This window comes from Cetorhinus maximus, chromosome 16 (assembly GCF_964194155.1).
Source record: "Cetorhinus maximus chromosome 16, sCetMax3.hap1.1, whole genome shotgun sequence".
Classification (NCBI taxonomy): Eukaryota; Metazoa; Chordata; class Chondrichthyes; order Lamniformes; family Cetorhinidae; genus Cetorhinus; species Cetorhinus maximus.
The window spans coordinates 25928140-25947568 of NC_135894.1; the positions used below are offsets into that span (position 1 = coordinate 25928140).

General features: G+C 42.8%; 1 protein-coding gene across 4 annotated transcripts in view; it reads right to left on the reverse strand.

The window, feature by feature from the left end:
- The window catches only part of mcf2la (mcf.2 cell line derived transforming sequence-like a), a 264376-nt gene that overhangs the window by 47807 nt on the left and 197140 nt on the right, over positions 1-19429 (reverse strand). For all 4 annotated transcript variants that reach the window (XM_078559533.1, XM_078559530.1, XM_078559534.1 and 1 more), the window contains exons 8-13: positions 18863-18987; positions 17072-17186; positions 11608-11727; positions 10474-10665; positions 3430-3621; positions 1435-1600 (exon numbers count right to left, since the gene is read on the reverse strand). In XM_078559533.1, coding sequence (XP_078415659.1) covers positions 1435-1600; positions 3430-3621; positions 10474-10665; positions 11608-11727; positions 17072-17186; positions 18863-18987 — 910 coding nt within the window. The remainder of the gene's footprint in view (positions 1-1434; positions 1601-3429; positions 3622-10473; positions 10666-11607; positions 11728-17071; positions 17187-18862; positions 18988-19429) is intronic.

Consider the following 19429-nt stretch of genomic DNA (forward strand, 5'->3'; position numbering starts at 1 on the left):
GGGGTTTCAGGAGAGAATTAAAGAGCTTGGAGCCTAGGCAGCTGAAGACATGTCCACCTATGGTGGAGCAATTATAATTGGGAATGCGCATAAGCATAGATACCTCAGAGGACTTCAGGGGATTTGAAAACAAGTATGAAAATTTTAAAATCAAGACCAGGAGCCAGGGCAAGTCACAGAGCGCATGAGTGGTAGGGGAACAGGGCTTGCTGTAAGGACATAGGCAGCAGAGTTTTCGATGATCTCAGGTTTATTCAGGGTAGAATGTGGGAGACCAGCCAGGAAAGTGTTGGAATATCAAGTCTAGGCATAACGAAGGCATGGACGAGGCTTTCAGTAGCAGGTAAGCTGAGACAGAGGCAAAGTCAGGTGATGTGATAGGGGTGGAATTAAGCGATCTTAGTGATGATGCGAATATGTGGTCGGAAGCCCATTTTGGGATTAATTGTGATACCTAAATTGCAAACAAACTGGGCTTAATCCCAGACAGTTGCCAGAGAGAGGAATGGAGTCAGTAGCTAGGGAATGGAGTTTGGAATGGGGGCCAAAAGATAATGGCTTCAGTCTTCCTAGTATTTAATTGGAGGAAATTTTTCCTTTTCCAGTACTGGATGTGAGAAAAACAGTCTGATAATTTATCAATAGTGGAGGGGTGAAGAGAGGTGGCGGTGAGGTACAGTTGGGTGTCAACAGGGTAGATGTGAAAACTATTGCTGTGTCTTCTGACGATATCACCGAGGGGCTACATCTGGATGAGAAACGCTATCTAAAACCGACTAAAATCATTCAGTTCAAAACTACATCAACCGGCAACAACTTTACAGGGTTAACAGCCGGGCAGCAAAATCAAACGACACAGCTGAGAAAGGGCAGATGTTTTCAGAGCCAGGCTGCGATGATTGTTTAAAATGAAAAATACTGCCAGATGTGCAAATGGCCATTTGCTGATTTGAGAGACGTGATTGGCCGACCTCTGGGAGATGGTCTTCCAAAGGAAGGCAAAACTTTCGGCCTGTATACAGCTGTGGCATGAACATGGCCACTCTCCCCAGTACTAAAAATAAAAGCTTGGGCATCATTTCTGTTTTCACAGTTTCAATTAACAGCAAATTCAGGGCAGATGCCCTGTTAATAAGGGGACTTAGAAACATCAGGCAGAATACATGAAACTGGCTGTTTCATTAAATGTGGAGGATTAATAACTCTTGTGCATTTGCTGGGTCTTTCTAGTTTTTAGTCTAATTGAATGTAAGGTTGTTCAGCACTCCCTGAACTGCAAACACAATTGATGCAGTGACAGTGTGAATGTGCAGTTACCAGAGGTGAGATTAGGTTAAACTACAGGACCTACAAGTGCTATCAAATATTTAATTGATTTGAAATCACATGCCAAAAGATGGTAATGGCTTTTATATTGAAAAAACCAAAAAATACCTGTCCTGGGGAGGGGGATGGGGGATCTTGGGACTCCCTCAGGTCGAGGGGCCACTGGTTGCACTGGGCGGGTTTGTTTAGCAGCCAGCTTCCTGAGGCTTATTTGCCGCTTTTCAAACATTTCCTCCATCTCCTCTTGTTTCTGGAAGATTTTTAGGACGTGTGCCTGCAAAATGAATGGAGACATTATGCTCACATAAGGACAACAAGTCATAGCTCTTAGCTCAATTCTTATATTTGATTCCTTCATTATTCCCTGTCACATCCATTTGCTATTTTCCTGCTTCTCTTGGAATGTTCCGGTGTGCATGAATCTCCGTAACACTCCCTCACCTCCAATGTTCTTATGTGCAAGGATTTCTGTCACACTCCTCCAGCCAGAATGGTCAGCTATACATCATTCTCTTATGTATATTATTTCTATTGTATACTTCCAAACCTGCAGCCTCTACTATCTAGAAGGACACAGGTAGCACATAGATGGGAACATCACCACCTGGAAGTTTCCCTCCAAGTCACTCACCATCCTGACTTGGAAATATATCTCTGTTCCTTCACTGTCGCTGAGTCGAAATCCTGGAACTCCCTCCCTAACAGCACTGTGGGTGTACCTACATCACATGGACTGCAGCGGTTCAAGAAGGCAGCTCACCACCACCTTCTCAAGGGCAATTAGGGATGGGCAATAAATGCTAGCCCAGCCAGCGAAGCCCACATCCCGTAAATAAATATAAATAAATACTATTCCTTATTGTTTATTATTCCCTCCTACATACTGTTCTTTATTGTTTGCTTTCTCTCTTTATACCATACTCTCCTATATGCTGTTTCACACTGACATAAGTGATTTAGCAAAAAGGAAAGGTATTCAGTTAGAAGTTAAAAATTACCAGGTTTAACAGCTCAGGTCAGAGATATTAATCTACTGTCTCTATTTGTTTTTTAAAATGTTGCAATGTTTCAGGAAATGCAAATTCCTTCAGCTACCTTTTGGATTATTCTAAGAAGAGGGAATTCCTCAGGGTGCTAAGGGGCAGAGCAGAGGGGACTCCTCAGGGTGCTGAGAAGTGAGGGAGAGGGAATTCATCAGGGTGCTGAGGAGCAAGGGAGAGGGGATTCCTCAGGGTGCTGAGGGGCAAGGGAGAGGGAACTCCTCAGGGTGTTGAGGGGCGAGGGAGAGGGGACTCCGTCGGGTGCTGACAGTCCCAGGCGAATTTTTGAAGGGATTCTGGTTGAGCCCCTCTGAACACATCAGAAATCCAAATGCATCACGGACCCTCTTTTTTTTTTACATGCCTTGTCATGGGTGGAGGTTTTAAACACCCATCGAAGGCAAATAACGGGTCTGGTGGTGAGGGGCAGAAGAGACAGCAGGGATTACTTGTGCTGGGGGTTCCCACTCCTGTGGTCTACTGTGAGCCACTGTAGCAGTGAGGTGAAGTGTAGTGACCCCCACAGTGGGGGTTGTGGTGGGCTGCACCTCAAGGAAGCTCCCTGGTGCGAGAAATGGGAGGTAGATAATACATTTTTAAGATTGACCTCTTACTCAGGAGGTGAACGGGAATATGACTGGAATCAGGGGTGAGTAGGGAGCCTGGGCAATCTCTACCCCTCCCCCTCACCCCAAGGCCCTGTGCAGACACTTGAGTTCAGAAGTCGGCACATAAGAAATAGGAGGAGTAGGCCATTTGGACCTTTGTGCCTGCTCCATGGAGTAAGATCATGGCTGATCTGATTGTGACTTTATCTCCACTTTCCTGTCTGCCCACCACCCTTGTTGATCAAAACTCTGTCCAACTCAGCCTTGAATATATTCAATGACCCAGTCTCCACTGTTCTCTGAGGAAGAGAATTCCCAACACTAATGATCCTCTAAGAGAAGAAATTCCTCTTCATCTCCATTTTAAATGGGAGACTATCATAATTTACAGGGGAAAAATGAGCCAGTCTCACCATGTTTCCAATGCTTACTCTCCAATACTTTAAAATAATTACCATGAGTTCACCTCTAAGGATAGCTCCATACTCATCACTGATCTTACTAAGATCCTCCAGCTTCTGGCCTGAGGCTGTGTCCAGGTATTTCTCGATCTCCTGCAGGGCTGTCTCTGCCCCATCCTGGGACTGGCATTTATCAACAGGTTGTGAGGCTAGCAGGTAAATCCCAGAATCACACCAGTGCATGGCCTATGGGAAAGAGGAGATGGTGCAATCAGTACAGACACAGCAAGCCATCAAAATCAACCGGCTTGGTAGAGATATAACTTTCACCCAGCCACTGGTGGAGACAAGCCAACATGTATCGGTGCCAGTCCGTAGCCCAGAATAATGGAGATAGAAAGAACATCCGCCTAAGCCAAAACCAAATAATTGATATGAAGGAGTGATCAACCAGCATCATGCAGAGCCTATGTAAAATGGGAAGAGCCCAATAGGAAAGGAAGGGGGGTAGGTAGAGATATATCTTTCACTCATTTACATGGGAACAACTATCTAGCAGGAAACATTTTCTTCAACTCTGAAGAAGGGTAATATGGACTCGAAACATTAACTCTGTTTCTCCCTCCACAGATGCTGTCAGACCTGCTGAGTTTCTCCAGCAATTTCTGTTCTTGTTTCAGATTTCCAGCATCCACAGTGTTTTGCTTTAACATTAAAGTTTCTGTTATCCAGCACTCTACCAACCGAAATTTCTGATGTTCCCCTAATACGAATCGCCAGTTTACCAACCGGACGCAATTAGAAAGATATCCGGAGCCCTCTCCTGTATACTGTATTATTGTACACTTTAATTTATGTTTTAATGTATTGTTGAAGGTTAGAGGTAAAAAGAACACTGTTCTTTACTTGCGGAGTGCTTGCATACTAGTTCATGCTACAAGTGTTGTGCTGTGTTCCATGGGTAAATGGAACTCTCCATTAACCGGCTGCATCTGTTTGTTTCCCCTGCACATGCTGGATAACAGATTGTACTGTAATGAAATCACTCTTTGCTGGTGAAAATCGTGGTGCAGGGCTTCACATTATTGTGAAGAGCATGTTACCTAGGGCATTGAATTCATTTAACTTTGGCAATCCCATCTGTCATCACAATCAAAGAGAATGCCTCCGAGTCTGCCTATGTTTAATACGTGTGCATGTATGTTTGTATGTGTGTGTGTGCGCGCAAGCGAGTGTGGCCTCTTCTACCAAGCTGAATTCCTTTTTTGTAACTGCATAATCATTAATGGACCAGATTTTTCTCTAGCAGAGTATCTATTGACATCTGCCATTAATTAGATATGCTCTTGCACATTTAGTTTTTTGAATTGTACGTGGGGCAAGTTGCTGGAGGTGCAAGCTGATAACAGTGCAGTGAAGTAAACAACACATCTGGGGCCTGAACCAACAGGGCAATCAACCGTGTACCACCTTAACCAAGCAGATGAAAGATTATGAGACTAATAGCACAAGGACTGAGGAGGAACTGTAAATCAGTGTAGGTTAATTCAATCTAAATCAGCAACAGATAGAGAAATAAAGAGTGGAATAAAATATTGGATTGAGAGAAAAAAAACGACAGAGAGGAAAAGTAAAGAAGAAATTTTAATTGAAAGTTTAAATTTAAAATCAATTCTCAGTGTCAGAAAGGTCAGTTGACAGTAACTAACATATACCGCGCTGTTCACAGGGTACTTAAACCGGAATGGACAAGACTTCATCTTCCTATATCGAGTTTAGTTTACACCTATCACCCAAATACAGCAACATCAAACAACTCAATGCATTTTAATGATAAGGCTGACAGAAAGATAGCTTTATCGCAAAGCTACTGGTGGAGTGGCATTTGAGTTTAACCGCACATCTGTCCCTCAACTAAATTTGCAGCACTCTTTACGCATAAATAACGGTGAATGTCAGGAGTCTCTCAATTATTTTTACAGCAAAATCTGAGCCAATTTCTTTAATTAGGTCTTCAGAGCTTTGCAAAGTCTTCCATAGGTTAGAGGTCACTGCAGATGGCTATGCTGGGGACAAGCAATGTTTCCCATAATAGAGATGCCTCTAGGCAGACAGATTGTAGTCTGCTAGGGTCGTATGATGATACTGCTGTCAATGCAATGAGGTGTATAATCATCAGAAGAAGGACTATTTGAAAAGTAAGCATACTCAAAGACACAATTAAAAACACTTCAGAAATATATAAAATGATTATAAATTATTTAAAAACTTAGAAGCATGTACTTTTATTAAGTAAATAAAATATAAAATGATTATACTGGCCCATAACGTCCGAGCTCCAGGGCGACAGAGCTGGGAGACATCCCAAAGATGAGCTGGGCGTACTCCCCCATCCCCCGGAATTCCCTAGGGTATCGATTGCACGGCAATTGCCCAGGAAGTTCAAACTTCCACTGGGAAATTACCTTTCACTGGCAGCCATCCGAAACTCCGATCTAAATCACAGTTTTTGGATAGTTTGGACTGTATTACAGCAATAGTTATCTTGAACAGGTTAGAAGAATTAAAACCACTTCTAACTACTGGGTAAATATTGTACCAACCCACCTCAAACCCCACGGGACTCCCCCCTCGCCGCCCACTTCCTGACTCTCCATGGGAACCCCCGACCATTCCCCCCAACCATCCCCACGGGACCCCCAACACCCCCAAGGGCTGCCAACTGCCTTCCCCAGCCCCCCGGCTACCCTCCACACCCCCCAACTAAACCCCCAGCCCCCACCTACTAACCTCTCCACCCCATAACTAAACCACCACCGACTACCCCCCCAACCCCCCCTGACTAAACCCCTACATCCACCCCGGCTAAACCCCTCCTGACCAAACCATCCCCCAACCCCCCGACTACTTTCTCCTTGGCTTTTCTAAGTGGACCTATCTGCTTTATGGCAGCTAGTGCAGTAAAAAAAGGGGACGCGTCTTCCTTATCTCCAACTCAACTGCCCTTGGCAGCCTGCTGCACTGCACCTTTCTCACCCAACCCCAGTCTGAAAATTGAGTAAGATAAGTGCAGCTGCATTTCAGGGTAAGTGACTAGGAGTGGAGTGGCAATCCAACCGTGATTGCCACTCCACGCAAGTTACGGCCCATTATATTTCAGTCATAAGACTATGATTAGAACAAGTCAACATGGTTTTACTAAAAGAAAACCCCGTTTGACAAATATGTTAGTTTTTTGAGGATGTAACTAGTAGGGTCGATAAGGGGAAACCAATAGATGTAGTATACCTGGATTTCCAAAAGGCATTTGATAAGGTGCCACACAAAAGGTAAATAGGCAAGATAAGAGCTCATGGAGTTGGGGGTGATATATTAGCATATATGGAGGATTGGTTAATGGGTAGAAAACAGAGAGTGGGCGTAAACGGGGATTTTTGAAGTTGGTAGGCAGTGAATAGTGGAGTGCCGCAAGGATCAGTACTGGGGCCTTAGCTATTTACAATATTATATTAACTGTTATATTTAATATATTAATGATTTAGATGAAGAGACACAGAGTAATGTATCAAAGTTTGTTGATGATACCAAGCTAGGTGGAAAGATAAGCTGTGGGGAAGACACAGAGAGGCTGCAAAGAGATATAGACAAGTTAAGCGAGTGGGTAACAAGATGGCAGATGGAGTATAATGTGGGGAAATGTGAAGTTATTCACTTTGGTCATAATAGAAAAGTAGAATTTTTTTTAAAGGTGTGAAACTTGTAATTGTTGATGTTCAAAGAAACTTGAGTGTGCTCACACAAGGAATGCAGGAAGTTAAGCTGGTGCAACAGCAATTAGGAAGACAAATGGCATGCTGGCCTTTATTGCAAGGGGATTGGAGTGCAAGAATGAAGAAGTCTTGCTAGAGTTGTACAGGATTTTGGTGAGACCACATTTGGAGTACTGTGTGCAGTTTTGGATTCCATATTTAAGTAAGGATGTACTTGCATTGGTAGAGTGAAGGTTCGCTAAATTGGTCCCTGGGATGAGGGGATTGTCCTATGATGAGAGGCTGAGTAAACTGGGTCTATATTTACTGGAGTTTAGAAAAATGAGAGGTGATCCCATTGAAACCTACAAATTACTAAATAGTGTGGATGCTGAGAGATTATTTCCGCTGGTCAGGGAGTCTGAAACACGGGGGCACAGTCTCCGGATAATCATTTAGGACTGAGGTGAGGAGAAATTACTTCACTCAAAGGGTTGTGAATCTTAGGAAGTCTCTACTCCAGAGGGTTGTGGATACTCCAGCACTGAATATACTTAAGGCTGGGATAGACAGATTTTTGGTCTCTCAGGGAATGAAAGGATATGGGGAGCAGGCGGGAAAATGGAGTTGAAGCCCAAGATCAGCCATGATCATATTGAATGGCGGAGCAGGTTCGATGGGCCGTGTGGTCTACTCCTATTTCTTGTGTTCTTGTATTCTTAATATACATATGATAACTTAAACATGCTTCAGCTTTGCATCTCTAGCAAATCAGCGTGCACTGCAAAGAATGCCCAATGCCCCAACCCACTTTACTTCTCTGTTTCCCAAACAGCTCTAGGTTTTCCTTTCTAACTATAAACAATATTATAAAATCAAATAATATTAAAAAAAAGTGTATGACTTCAAACTGGGGGCTCAATTGCATGTGTTTCCCGGCTAAAGTATACTCAGTCTAGCCGAATTAACCCCCTTCCTCCAATCACCATTTCTATTTAATATAATAGCATATCCATATCCTAACTAAACTGTTTAAAATAGGTTATACACATTGTTTATAACTTATTTAAAAAACTTACGCATCACTTGACTTCCTGCTGCCATACTTTCTGTGACATTTTTCCTTCATAGTTTCTATTTTGACACTTTAGACTGGATTTTACCTGGTCATGTTGATTGTGTATTTACGGCTATCTGTGCTAATTCAGCTGACATTCTGATTTTCTTAACGTTCCTCAAGGTGAGAATTAATCAATTTGACTTGAACTTATTTTATTTTTAACCATAAATATTTAAAATTCAATAGCTTTGTAGATGAACTTTGTAACTAAATCATTTAAAAATTGGCCTTCCAGCTCAGCTTGCGGTATTTGTGCCTCGCTGTTATGCTTCCTATGCCACCTGGAATACTAACAACATCCCGTTCAAGCTCCTGGTTGTGCTTTTTTAACTGGCTGCTGCCAGATTCGTTCCTTGCAAGGCATCTTCCCCAAAACTTAGCCCTGTCCTCCTCCCTCAGGTGCAGCAAGGGGGCGGGGTGTGGTGACATGGAAATAAGCTATGAGCCAACCCCCTGATGAGAGTTGATCCATGGTCACCAGTAGGCCAGTGTGCTCAGGGTGATTCAGAAGTGTTGGTTTGTAACAGCTTTTCTACCTCACATTGGTGTGTGTGACACAGTTAAAAATGGATGCAAGCTTTTATACCCTGCTTCTCTAGCTGATCAGAGTCTGATTGTTGCTCATTAACTCTATTCATTCCTCTCGTATTCCCTTTCCATCAGGAGTTCAGCAATCTTGAGGCAAAGGGGCTGTTTTTGTAGCGCAGCCTGGTCCTCTGGGGAAATGTGTGACAGAGCCCCCCTCCTGCACTAAGTTCTCACGGCTCATGTTCCACACATGGGGCAACGCTGCTCGCAACAAAAACGCCATAACTGTGTGTGCACCACATGTGGTGGCATCACAAAATGTGCAACCTCAACATCCGCAATTGCCTGCACCAGTAAAGGCAGGAAGATTCAATGAGAAACAGGTCTTCAAAGCTGCAAGAAAAGCAGCAGGTTCACATGGAGGTGTTTCACGACCGTGAGAGGGGCATTTTAAGAGCAATATAAGATGGCTAGTGATGATAACCATGATGATAATCTGTGGGAGGGTAAGGGTGAGCTGTGACTAGGGTTTAAGTCTCTTTAGTGATAATCACATGTAGGTTTGAGAATAATTTAGCTAGGACCACACTAAACTATTAAAACTTCTTCTTAAGAATGTAAGAAATCAAAGCAGGAGTAAGCCACTCAGCCCTTAGAGCCTGCTTTGCCATTCAATAAGATCATGCCGAGTCTTCTACCTCCGCTACACCTTCCTGCATTATCTCCATATCCCTTGATTGCCTTACAATCAAAAAATCAATTAATCTCTGACATGAATGTACTCAAAGATTAATTGATTAAAAGATCAAATCCATTGGCTCACCAGAATTAACCAAAGGTTCACAGCCTTTTGAGTGAAGATGATTCAGTTCTAACTGGTCGATCGCTTATTCTGAAACTATGAACCCTTGGTCTAGATTCTCTGGCCAGGGGAAGCATCCTCCCGGCATCTATTCTGTCATGCTTTTTACAAATTTTATGTTTCATTCTTCCCAACTTTTCTTGTGAATTCCAAACTCACCTCAGTGTCATCATTGGGGTTATGACTATAACTCATGTCATCAGGAATGGAGAATACAGTTCAGTGACTTCAAAAAGCTGAAGAACTGAAGCAGGAACTACAGTGTTCAATGGTTCAATTGTTCTGTGTTTGATTATGAGTCTGTTTACAATTGATGCTCACAGTGCTTGGTTAGTTAAGCCTGGGTGCGGACTCAGGGAAAAGTAAACAAAGCTGGAAAAAGAGCTGGAAGCCGAAGCTGAAGCATGGAGCAGACATTTTAAAGCACTGCGAATAAAACCTGTTACACACATGGAAACTGCTGTCATCTCTGCATTGCTCTGAAGGATATAAAATATACAACAGGCACAAAACCCTATTTCAACCATCACCTACCCCAGCCTTTCAACCACTGAGTAAAGGTCTCAATCTACACTTCTGGTTGGATTAGATTAGAAATCTACCTGTGCTTCGATTATCTCTTCAAAGTATGTGCATTTTGACTTGAGGTGTGTTAGGAATGTGCAATTTTAATTACTAAACAGTATGATGAGCATGAACTGTTTATAAAGGTAATTTGCCATAACTAACCCCAGTAGGTGAGTGCTGCCTGAAGCATTCTATGTAGAAGATGCACTTAAAACCCATGCTTGGATTGTATACCATTCTTAATTTTCTCTGTAGTTCAGCAATACATTTACCTGTTCCAGCCTCTTGTGCAACTCCATTGATTGATTAAGCAGTTCCTTCTGGGTTTTTATTCCATTCACTAGGTTGGCACAGACAGTTCGCAGCTCAATGCATTTGGGGAGTATTGAATCCACAGCGTAGTGATTGTCCTCTATCAGCTGATGTCCTTGGACAGCCAAGGCTTCAGCTCTCTCCAGTGCTTCCTGTTACAACACAAACAGCAGGTTTTTCAAAACGCTACTATTTTGGTGTTTTCCTTTGAATACTTGATTTTCAAAGCGCTTCTACAATTTAGAAAGTGAGAGTGAGCTTTGCTTAATGAAAACCAGGCAGAAATTGACATAATGTAATTTGTATAAATTCATTGGGGTATTTAATAAACATATTTCACCCAATTGACATTAAATCCTGGGCCCATTTTCACAGAATATGCAATTCTATTGCTAGGAACTCAGGATAGTTACCCCTTTGGCAATCCTTAAATACTTTACATTTTTGCAGATGGTGGACAGGCCTTAGGGAGTCAGGAGGTAAGTTACTCGCCGCAGAATTTCCAGCATCTGACCTGCTCTTGTAGCCACAGTATTTATATGGCGAGTCCAGTTCAGTTTCTGGTCAATGGTAACCCCCAGGATTTTGTTAGTCGGGGTGGGGGGGGTGGGTGTTATGTGGTTTAGCGATGGCAATGCCACTGAATGTCAACGGAAGATGGTTGGATTCTCTCCTGTTGGAGATGGTCATTGCCTGGCACTTGTCTATCAATTACCTGCTTCCCTTCCTGTCTGGCTCCCAAGCGCCCCAATTGGATTATCAGTTGACAACCCCTGTTGGTTGGGTTTGTTGTGTTCTACCTTTCCCAATTTTAAGGTGAATGCCTGATGGGATACTGCGATGAGATCCTGAATGAGTTGGCGTACCTGGTGGCTGTGGGACACACCTTTGTTCATTCACTTATTGTACACTAATATCGTGCTTGTCTAATGGGAGAATAAAAACTGTGCAGGTACACTTTAGCAAAGCCAACCCCACACTTAGATGTGACCTGTTTCCAAATCCTTCCTGTGGCAAATAGGTTAAAAGGCGCTGAAACGCAACAACTTCCCAATTATATTTTAACAGGATTCGGATTGTATTATAACAATTACCTGAGACTTTTCTTCAAGGTTACAAAGGTTCCTGACAATGTGGCCCACATGAGAGGAACTGTTTCCCATATCCGTGAAGGTGCTGTGTCGTTCAGTTACAACACCCAAAGCTGCCTTTACCTAAAAAAGCAAGGAAATAAAGAGATGTGTTAAATGTTGCAAGTTCTCCAAATTCAGCAAAGATTTGGATGGTCATCGGAGTTTGATATTGGATATCTCCAATGACAGGTACGACACATCCATTCCAGCTGTGTACGTTAAAAATTTATACACAACTTTTGATGTTTTGCCAGTATTTGCTGAAAGTTTTCGCAGATGCATCGCTTCATTCATCAGATGGAAGATGCCCAAGCTTTCCTATTGGTCAAATTTCGCCTGTGAGCTCCTTTTGCCCAGCTTATGCAGTCACTCCAGATTTTTCTCTTGCCTGCATGCTAGAGAACTTATTCCTGGGTCTGTACTCAGGTGAACTGGATCGCTTGGGAACAGTGAGTATCAGTAAATCAGCCAAGAGTCCATAAGCAAGAATGCAGGACACAGTAAACTATATACTCCATTTATATAATTCTTAACTTTAACATAGAAACAGAAAGTGCTTCACAGAAGAGTAATGAAACCACCCGGATGCTGATTCAAAGGAGATATGGCCAAAATATTGATCAGAAAAGTCTTTTTTTAAAAAAAGATGGAGAGGTGAAGTGTTTGAGGGATTGAAGGGGCTGAATACACGGCTACTTCTCCTTCAAATCTGCAATCTTCTCCCCACCCAAATAATCCATCATTGACCTCTCTGCCCTGGTAAACCACCGCCTCACCTCCAACCTCCCTTTCCTCTCAATACCTGAACATGCTGTCGCGTCTCAAATCTGTGCCCATATTTCCTGCAACTCCACGCTTGCTTCCTTCCAATCAGGTTTCTGTCCCCACCACAGAACTAAAATGGTCTTTATCAAAGTCACAAATTATATTCCATGTGATCGTGGCTGTGGTAAACTTCCCCTCCTCATACCTATCAACCTGTCTGCAACCTTTGACACAATGGAACAGACTATCCTCCAATGTCTCTCCTTAGTCAGCCAGCTGAGTGAGACTGCACATGCCTGGATCCATTCTTATCTATTCAGTCGCAATCTGAGAATCACCTGAAATGGCTTCTTTTCCCACTCGCACACCGTTACCTCTGGATTGAATCCCCCAAGGATCTATCCTTGGCCCCCTCCTACTTCTAATCTACATGCTTTTCCTCAGCAACATCATATGAAAACACAGCAGATTCCACATGTACATTCTTCTTTGAGGATATAACAAGCAGAGTTGATAAAGGGGAACGGGTAGATGTAGTGTATTTGGATTTCCAGAAGACATTTGATAAGGTGCCACATAAAAGATCATTGCACAAGATTGGAGCTCACAGTATTGGAGGCAATGTCTCAAGTTGTCACGCTGCTTGTCTGACATCTAGTATTGAACAAGCAGAAGTTTCCTCCAACTGAACATTGGAAAGACCAAAGCCTGGTCTTCAGTCCTTGCCGCTAACTCCATTGCCTTGCCATTGCCTCCAACTCACTCTCCAGCCACTTTCTGAAGCTAAACAAGACCATTCACAAACTTGGTGCCTTTTTTGACACTGAGCTTCGAGCCCAGTTTCTTCTCTGTTAACTAAAACCACCGGCCTAACATCTGCCAGCCCTCTATAACAGCACCAACTCTGGCCTGTCTCAGCCCGCATGCTGCAGAAACACTCATCTATGCCTTTGCTGCAACTTTTATTTTCCCTCAACTCATCTGTTCCAAGCCAGCCTACCACCCTGAACCCTCCATAAACTTGAAGTCACCCAAAACTCTGCTGCCCATATTCTAACTTGCACCAAATCCTGTTCGACTAACCTTGTGCTCCCTGACTTACACTCACTTTTGGTTTGACGACATCTCAATTTTAAATTTCTCATCCTTCCTATCTCTGTAGCTTCTTTCAATCTTACAGCCGCACCGAGCTCTGTGCTCCTCTACTTCTAACCCCTTGCACACAGCTGATTTTCACCACTTTCCTGCTGTGTTACTATAATGATACAACATCTTGAGTTTATTCACTGTACAAGACACCGATCACTCATAAGGGATTGGGTAAACACAATGTGGATTCCTTTATTAAGACTAGGCACATGAGAACAGATACACGTCGGTATAAAACTTGAAGACATCAGAGCTGTGTGTGTGTGCGTGCTCAAAGCAAAAGTGAAAGTAAGACTTGATCACATGACACATATCATGCTGATATCCCTCAAAGGCATATGACAACATTTCCTCCTTTGCAATGCTCCTTGCAAACCTACTTGACCAAACTTTGGGCCACCTGCCCTATTATCTCCTTAAATAGTCTTGGTCTCAAATGCAGTTTGAGAATGCTCCTGTGAACTGCCTTGGGATGTTTGACTGCATAAATGCACTTCATACATGTAAGTTCTTGTTGTTGCTGAGGTGTCTCTATGTGAACTTTGTCACAGAATTGCAAGTCACTTATGTCAGGTGATGGCTTTTTAAACCATCAATTTAGAATGGGAGAATTTAAACTGCAAGTGTGCATAAATGTTCCTAGATTTTCAATATGCTAACATTCTGACTGTATAGCTTGGTTTATTCCAACTGGCAATATTAATTGGAGAAGGATTTGGTAATATACACATAAGGGAACAGGCCTGAAAGATTAATCCTCCAGTTCCTCAACAGCATCCAGACATCAGACATGATGCTCCATAGTGAGTATTGGTGCAGTTAAAACACTTGGCAGTTTATTTTGGTGAAGGGGTGAAAACAGACGCTATCTGGGTTCTGTACTCATATGACAGGCCTGTTTGAAACTGGTTTTAGCTTGCAGTTTGGAGGCTAAATGATGGCTACTGTAGCAGAAAGCTAAGCTAGAGAGTGACTCATCACAGCTCTATATAAGAAAAGGACTTTAAAGCGCACGGTCAGTAAGAGGCGTGTGGTCAGTGAGGGAGACTTCACCTGAGTGAGACAGAGGCTGAGTGAGTGTGTTTGGGAATTTGATTCAAAGTAGGAATTTGGTGCATGGGGGGGAAAGAGGTGCTTTAGGTAAAGTTTACTGCAAGAAGTAAAATGTGCTGAGTGGGGAGTTCAGTGAAGGGCAGGGGAGGGGGTGCTTTTCTCTTCAACTCTTTTTCAACCTCCAGTATTTGATTTCCACTCTAGTGCAGCAGGAGCAGGTAAGCCAGAAACTGGTATTATTAGTTTTTATCAGTATTGTGAGTACTGTATTGTTTTATGTGTATTGTAAAGTTTACTTACAGTGCCGAAATCTATTGAGAGGTGTAGGTTTATTGATTATAATTAATTAATTAGCAATTATTAATTAGCACATATTGGAAGTGGCAGGGCAGGTGATGTGTTGTGATTGCAGGATGTGGGAGCTTCTAGATACCAGGGTGATCCTGGGCAAACACATCTGGAAGGATGTGAAAGTATTGGAAGCAGTTCAGAGAAGGTTTTCCAGACTAATACCTAGAATGGGTGGGTTGTCTTATGAGAAAACGTTGGACAGGCTAGGCTTGTATCTGCTGGAGTTTAGAAGAGTAAGAAGCAACTTGATTGATGAGATCCTGAGAGGTCTTGACAGGGTGGATGTGGAGAGGATGTTTCCTCTTGGAGGATCTAGAACTAGGGGTCACTGTTTTAAAATAAGGGGTCACCCACTTAAAACAGAGATGAGGTAAAATTTTCTCTCTTGGAGGGTCGTGAGTCTTTGGAACTCTCTTCGTGAAAAGGCGGGGTAGCAGAGCCTTTGAATATTTTTAAGGCAGAGGTGAATAGAATCTTGGTAAGCAAAGGGGTGATAGGTTATCGGGGATAGTCAGGATGCAGATTTGAGGTTACTATCAGATCATCCATGATCTTATTAAATGGCGTAGCAGGCTCAAGAGGCCGAGTGGCCCACTCCTGCTTCTTGTTTGCATGTTCGTACTATGATTCAAACTTGCCTGTAGACAGTAAACCACATACCAGCAGGTTGAACATTCAAGTGCTGATTAGAAGTAATTTTCTTGGAGCAGCATATGTAGCCTCCATGCACTCAGTTCCGCTGAACGTGTCGATTGTGTTGGTTGATACACAGTGGTGCGTTCCAGTGTGGTGGCCTAGGCAACTACAGGGAACCCATTTAGTGCTAAAAGGGTTAATGGAGAAGTTGAATTATATGCCTAGGCCTAAGAGAAAAATACTGCAGCCTTGAGAACCATACCATCTTGTCTGACCATAGTTGTAGGATGAGCCCTGAGACATTCCATTTTGTTCTTTCCCAGGCTGAATGTAATCAGGGTTGTGATAAGCATGTGCGTAAGCACAACATCTGTTGTGAGGGGAATGGAAATTTACTGTAACATGGATTGGTCAGTTAACGTATGCAAATAAGCGGATAGGTTTGTGCAAAATTTACTGATTGGCTGTAAAAATGCTTTTAACAGGTCTGCGTGTATTCTGCTACAAGACGGTACAGTAGCTCTCATTGTATTGTCTCCCTTGTGTACAAGTAATAAATGGGGTTTCTACGTACGAAACGATGCCTTGGTGTGATTAATCTCCGACACCAGGAAGGCTCAGGGGCTGAGGGAGAAGGGTCATAGGTTCTTGCACTGAAAGCCTAGTGGAAGAGGGATGTCTTTTCCCCACTGGGTGCAGGGGGAGTGGGGGTGGGGGGGGGGGAACCCCAGTAAGTGAATAGTGAAAGCTGAGCGTAGCTTCAAATGGCACTCAACAACAACCTGCTTACTCTTGTTTTGCTACGTCACTGTCAGGAAAGCTCAGTAAATGAAGCACTAGCCACCAAGATCCTGTGCAGTCTCTTTAATAAGTGCTAGCCTGCATTATAATTGTCATCAGACCATTGACCATCCTCAGGCCGAGAGTTTCTAGCACTTTAACTCCTGTACCAAGATGGTGCCTTGCACTAAAGATGGTTTATACAGACGTTGCAGCTCAAGATTCTACCGTGGCCATGTCAGAGTTTCTTTAGTGCCTGAAGTATGCAAGGAAAATCACCCCCTTAAGAGTTAAACATGTGAAACAAATGGGCTAGAGGGAGAACACAGGATTAAGTTATGAATTGGTCTCTGCAGTACAACTCCGATCAATGATGTGATTAAACACTCACTGTTATTCTGTTTGTAAAAGTAATTTGTGTTGTAAATGTTAAAAAGGGACCACTGAGGTTGATCAGAAGAGATGCATAGCTGCAAACACTTTGTCTGGGCATTCTGAACAGTCTGTATTCAATGAGCCGTTTCATTACTGGAGACATGCTGTCTGATATGTGGAATTATCATTCTGCTGAACGCACAATGTGACAGGGGTTGGGAGTGGGGTAGGGCTCAGCACTCACTGCTCTCACATGGAGGGAAATTGTTGGGGGGTGGGGGGAATGGGTGGGGGGGAGGGGGTGCTCAGCACTCACCTCTCGGAAATCTTGCTCAAAGCGTCGGAGCTGTAGGCATTGTTTGAGCTTTAGCTGGTGCTTATTCCAAAACTCATCAAAGGCTATTTCAGTCTCGTTCAACTGAACAAGCAACCTGCAAACAGAAGGAAAAGATAAGAGGCAGACCCTGAACCATCTGTTTAAGATTAATGGGAAATAAAATACCAGCTTATGAATCTCTGTAGGACTGTTATTAAATAAACTCTGTCACATTCCCACTTTCATTTGGTATCCAAGTCCTAAACTAGTGGGAACACAAAGCTGAAAAGCTATATATTTTTTCTTTATTCTTTCATGGGATGTGGGTATCACTGGCAAGGCCAGCATTTGCTGCCCATCCCTAAAGGCCCTTGAACTGAGTGACTTGCCAGATCATTGCAGAGGGCAGTTAAGAGTGAGTCTGGAGTCATATGTAGACCAGACTAGGTAAGGATAACAGATTTCCTTCGCTAAAGGACATAAGTGAAACAGGTGGATTGTTATGACAACCAACAATGGTTTCAGGGTCACCATTACTGAGACTAGTTTTCAATTCCATTTTTTTTTATTAATTGAATTTAAATTCCACCAGCTACCATGGTGAGATTTGAACCCATATCCCCACAGCATTAGCTTGAGTGTCTGGGTTACTACCAGTGACATTGCCACCATGCACCCCCCTGCTCCCCAGAGATACCCATCGCTATTTATAGACGTGGTTCTCATTAATCATGGAGCAGTGTTCAACACAGTCGCATTCATGGCCCAAGAGGGCTCGGCACAATTTATGAACTGTCCGTCTAGAGATGTTATCAATCACTACTGCACTGATATTAAAAACGCTGCTCCCTTTCAATGTGATCCTTTCAATCACAGTCTTTGTCAACATAAAACAGAATCACTGCCATGCTGTAAAAGGTACAGTGGGAGTGTGTTTTTCCAGGGCAATGGTGTTTTAACTTTAAGAACATAGTGTGAGATGAAGAAGGGTGGGAAGAGCTTCATGTGGAACATAAAAACCAACATAGACCACTTGAACCAAGTTGTTAACGTCTTGTCAATTACATTGTTAAGGTTAAGAGAAATAGGTGATGGTATTAATTGTCTTTGACCACATCTAAATAGGGGATAGCTGGGACACTGGGCAGAGTGGAAGGAGAGCTGTGTGACTGAACAAGTCAATAAACTTAATAAAGGAAAGCTCTGTGCCTTGCTTTTGACTTCAACTGGCTTGGATCCTATTAACACAACTAACTATTTCTGTCCAGGGTAATATTAGTAATATAATGCAAATCAAAACCTACAAACATCAGAAATATGGAGCAAAAAGAGAAAAACCTGGAAGTGCATAGTATCTGTGGAGAGAACAGGCAAGTTCATGTTTGGATTGTGTTTTTCTCTTTCCATATGCTGACTAGTAACTGCTTGGTTCCAGCACATTCTTTTTCAGGATTAGGAAACAATCAGCTATGATGTTTTATTCACTTCCTGACAGATCAGTTCCATATAGTTATGCACATTATACTGCTTTGTGTAACAGACAGAATTAAAGTTGAGACACCCTTTCAGTACACTACAATTGTATCTCTGACAGTATTGCAATTCAAGATCCCCAAAAGAAGTCAGGGTCCAGAAACATTGATCCTGGCCTCTGCTGTGAGCTGTTCGGGCCCTCATTTGGTATCATCATTCTCAGACATGGTGTACTACGCCAGAAAGAGCAGGGGCAACCGATGTTTTAGAAATTAATGATCTGGTCTCGATGTGCAGTATGTGTACCCCACAGCTCACCTCTCCACAGTGGCCTTATTATCCAATTCATCTGTGTTCAATTTATGATCTGGATTGGTGTCAACTGGTTCCAGAATGCTGGAGAGGAGGGAAGAGCCGTGCCTTCGTGCATTATTTATATCGTCCTTTCGGAGAAGAGAGAGGGTAAAAACAATTAAAAACTGATGGGCAAAATCAGAATTCCAGCTTAAGTTATAGGATTCTAATGTTTTCTAACTGAGAACAAGTAATGTTGCTGATTTGACTCTGATATCAGAGTCAGTGAGAAGATTAAAACAAAAAACTACTGCGGATGCTGGAAATCCAAAACAAAAACAGAATTACCTGGAAAAACTCAGCAGGTCTGGCAGCATCGGTGGAGAAGAAAAGAGTCGACGTTTCGAGTCCACATGATCCTTCAACAGTTCAGAAGATTTGTAGCTCATTTCACTCTGATATTGGAGTCAGTGTGAAGATTTGTTGCTGACTTCACTCTGATATCAATGTGAAGATTTGTTGCTGACTTCACTGATATCGGAGTCAGTGTGAAGATTTGTTGCTGATCTCACTCTGATATTTGAGTCAGTG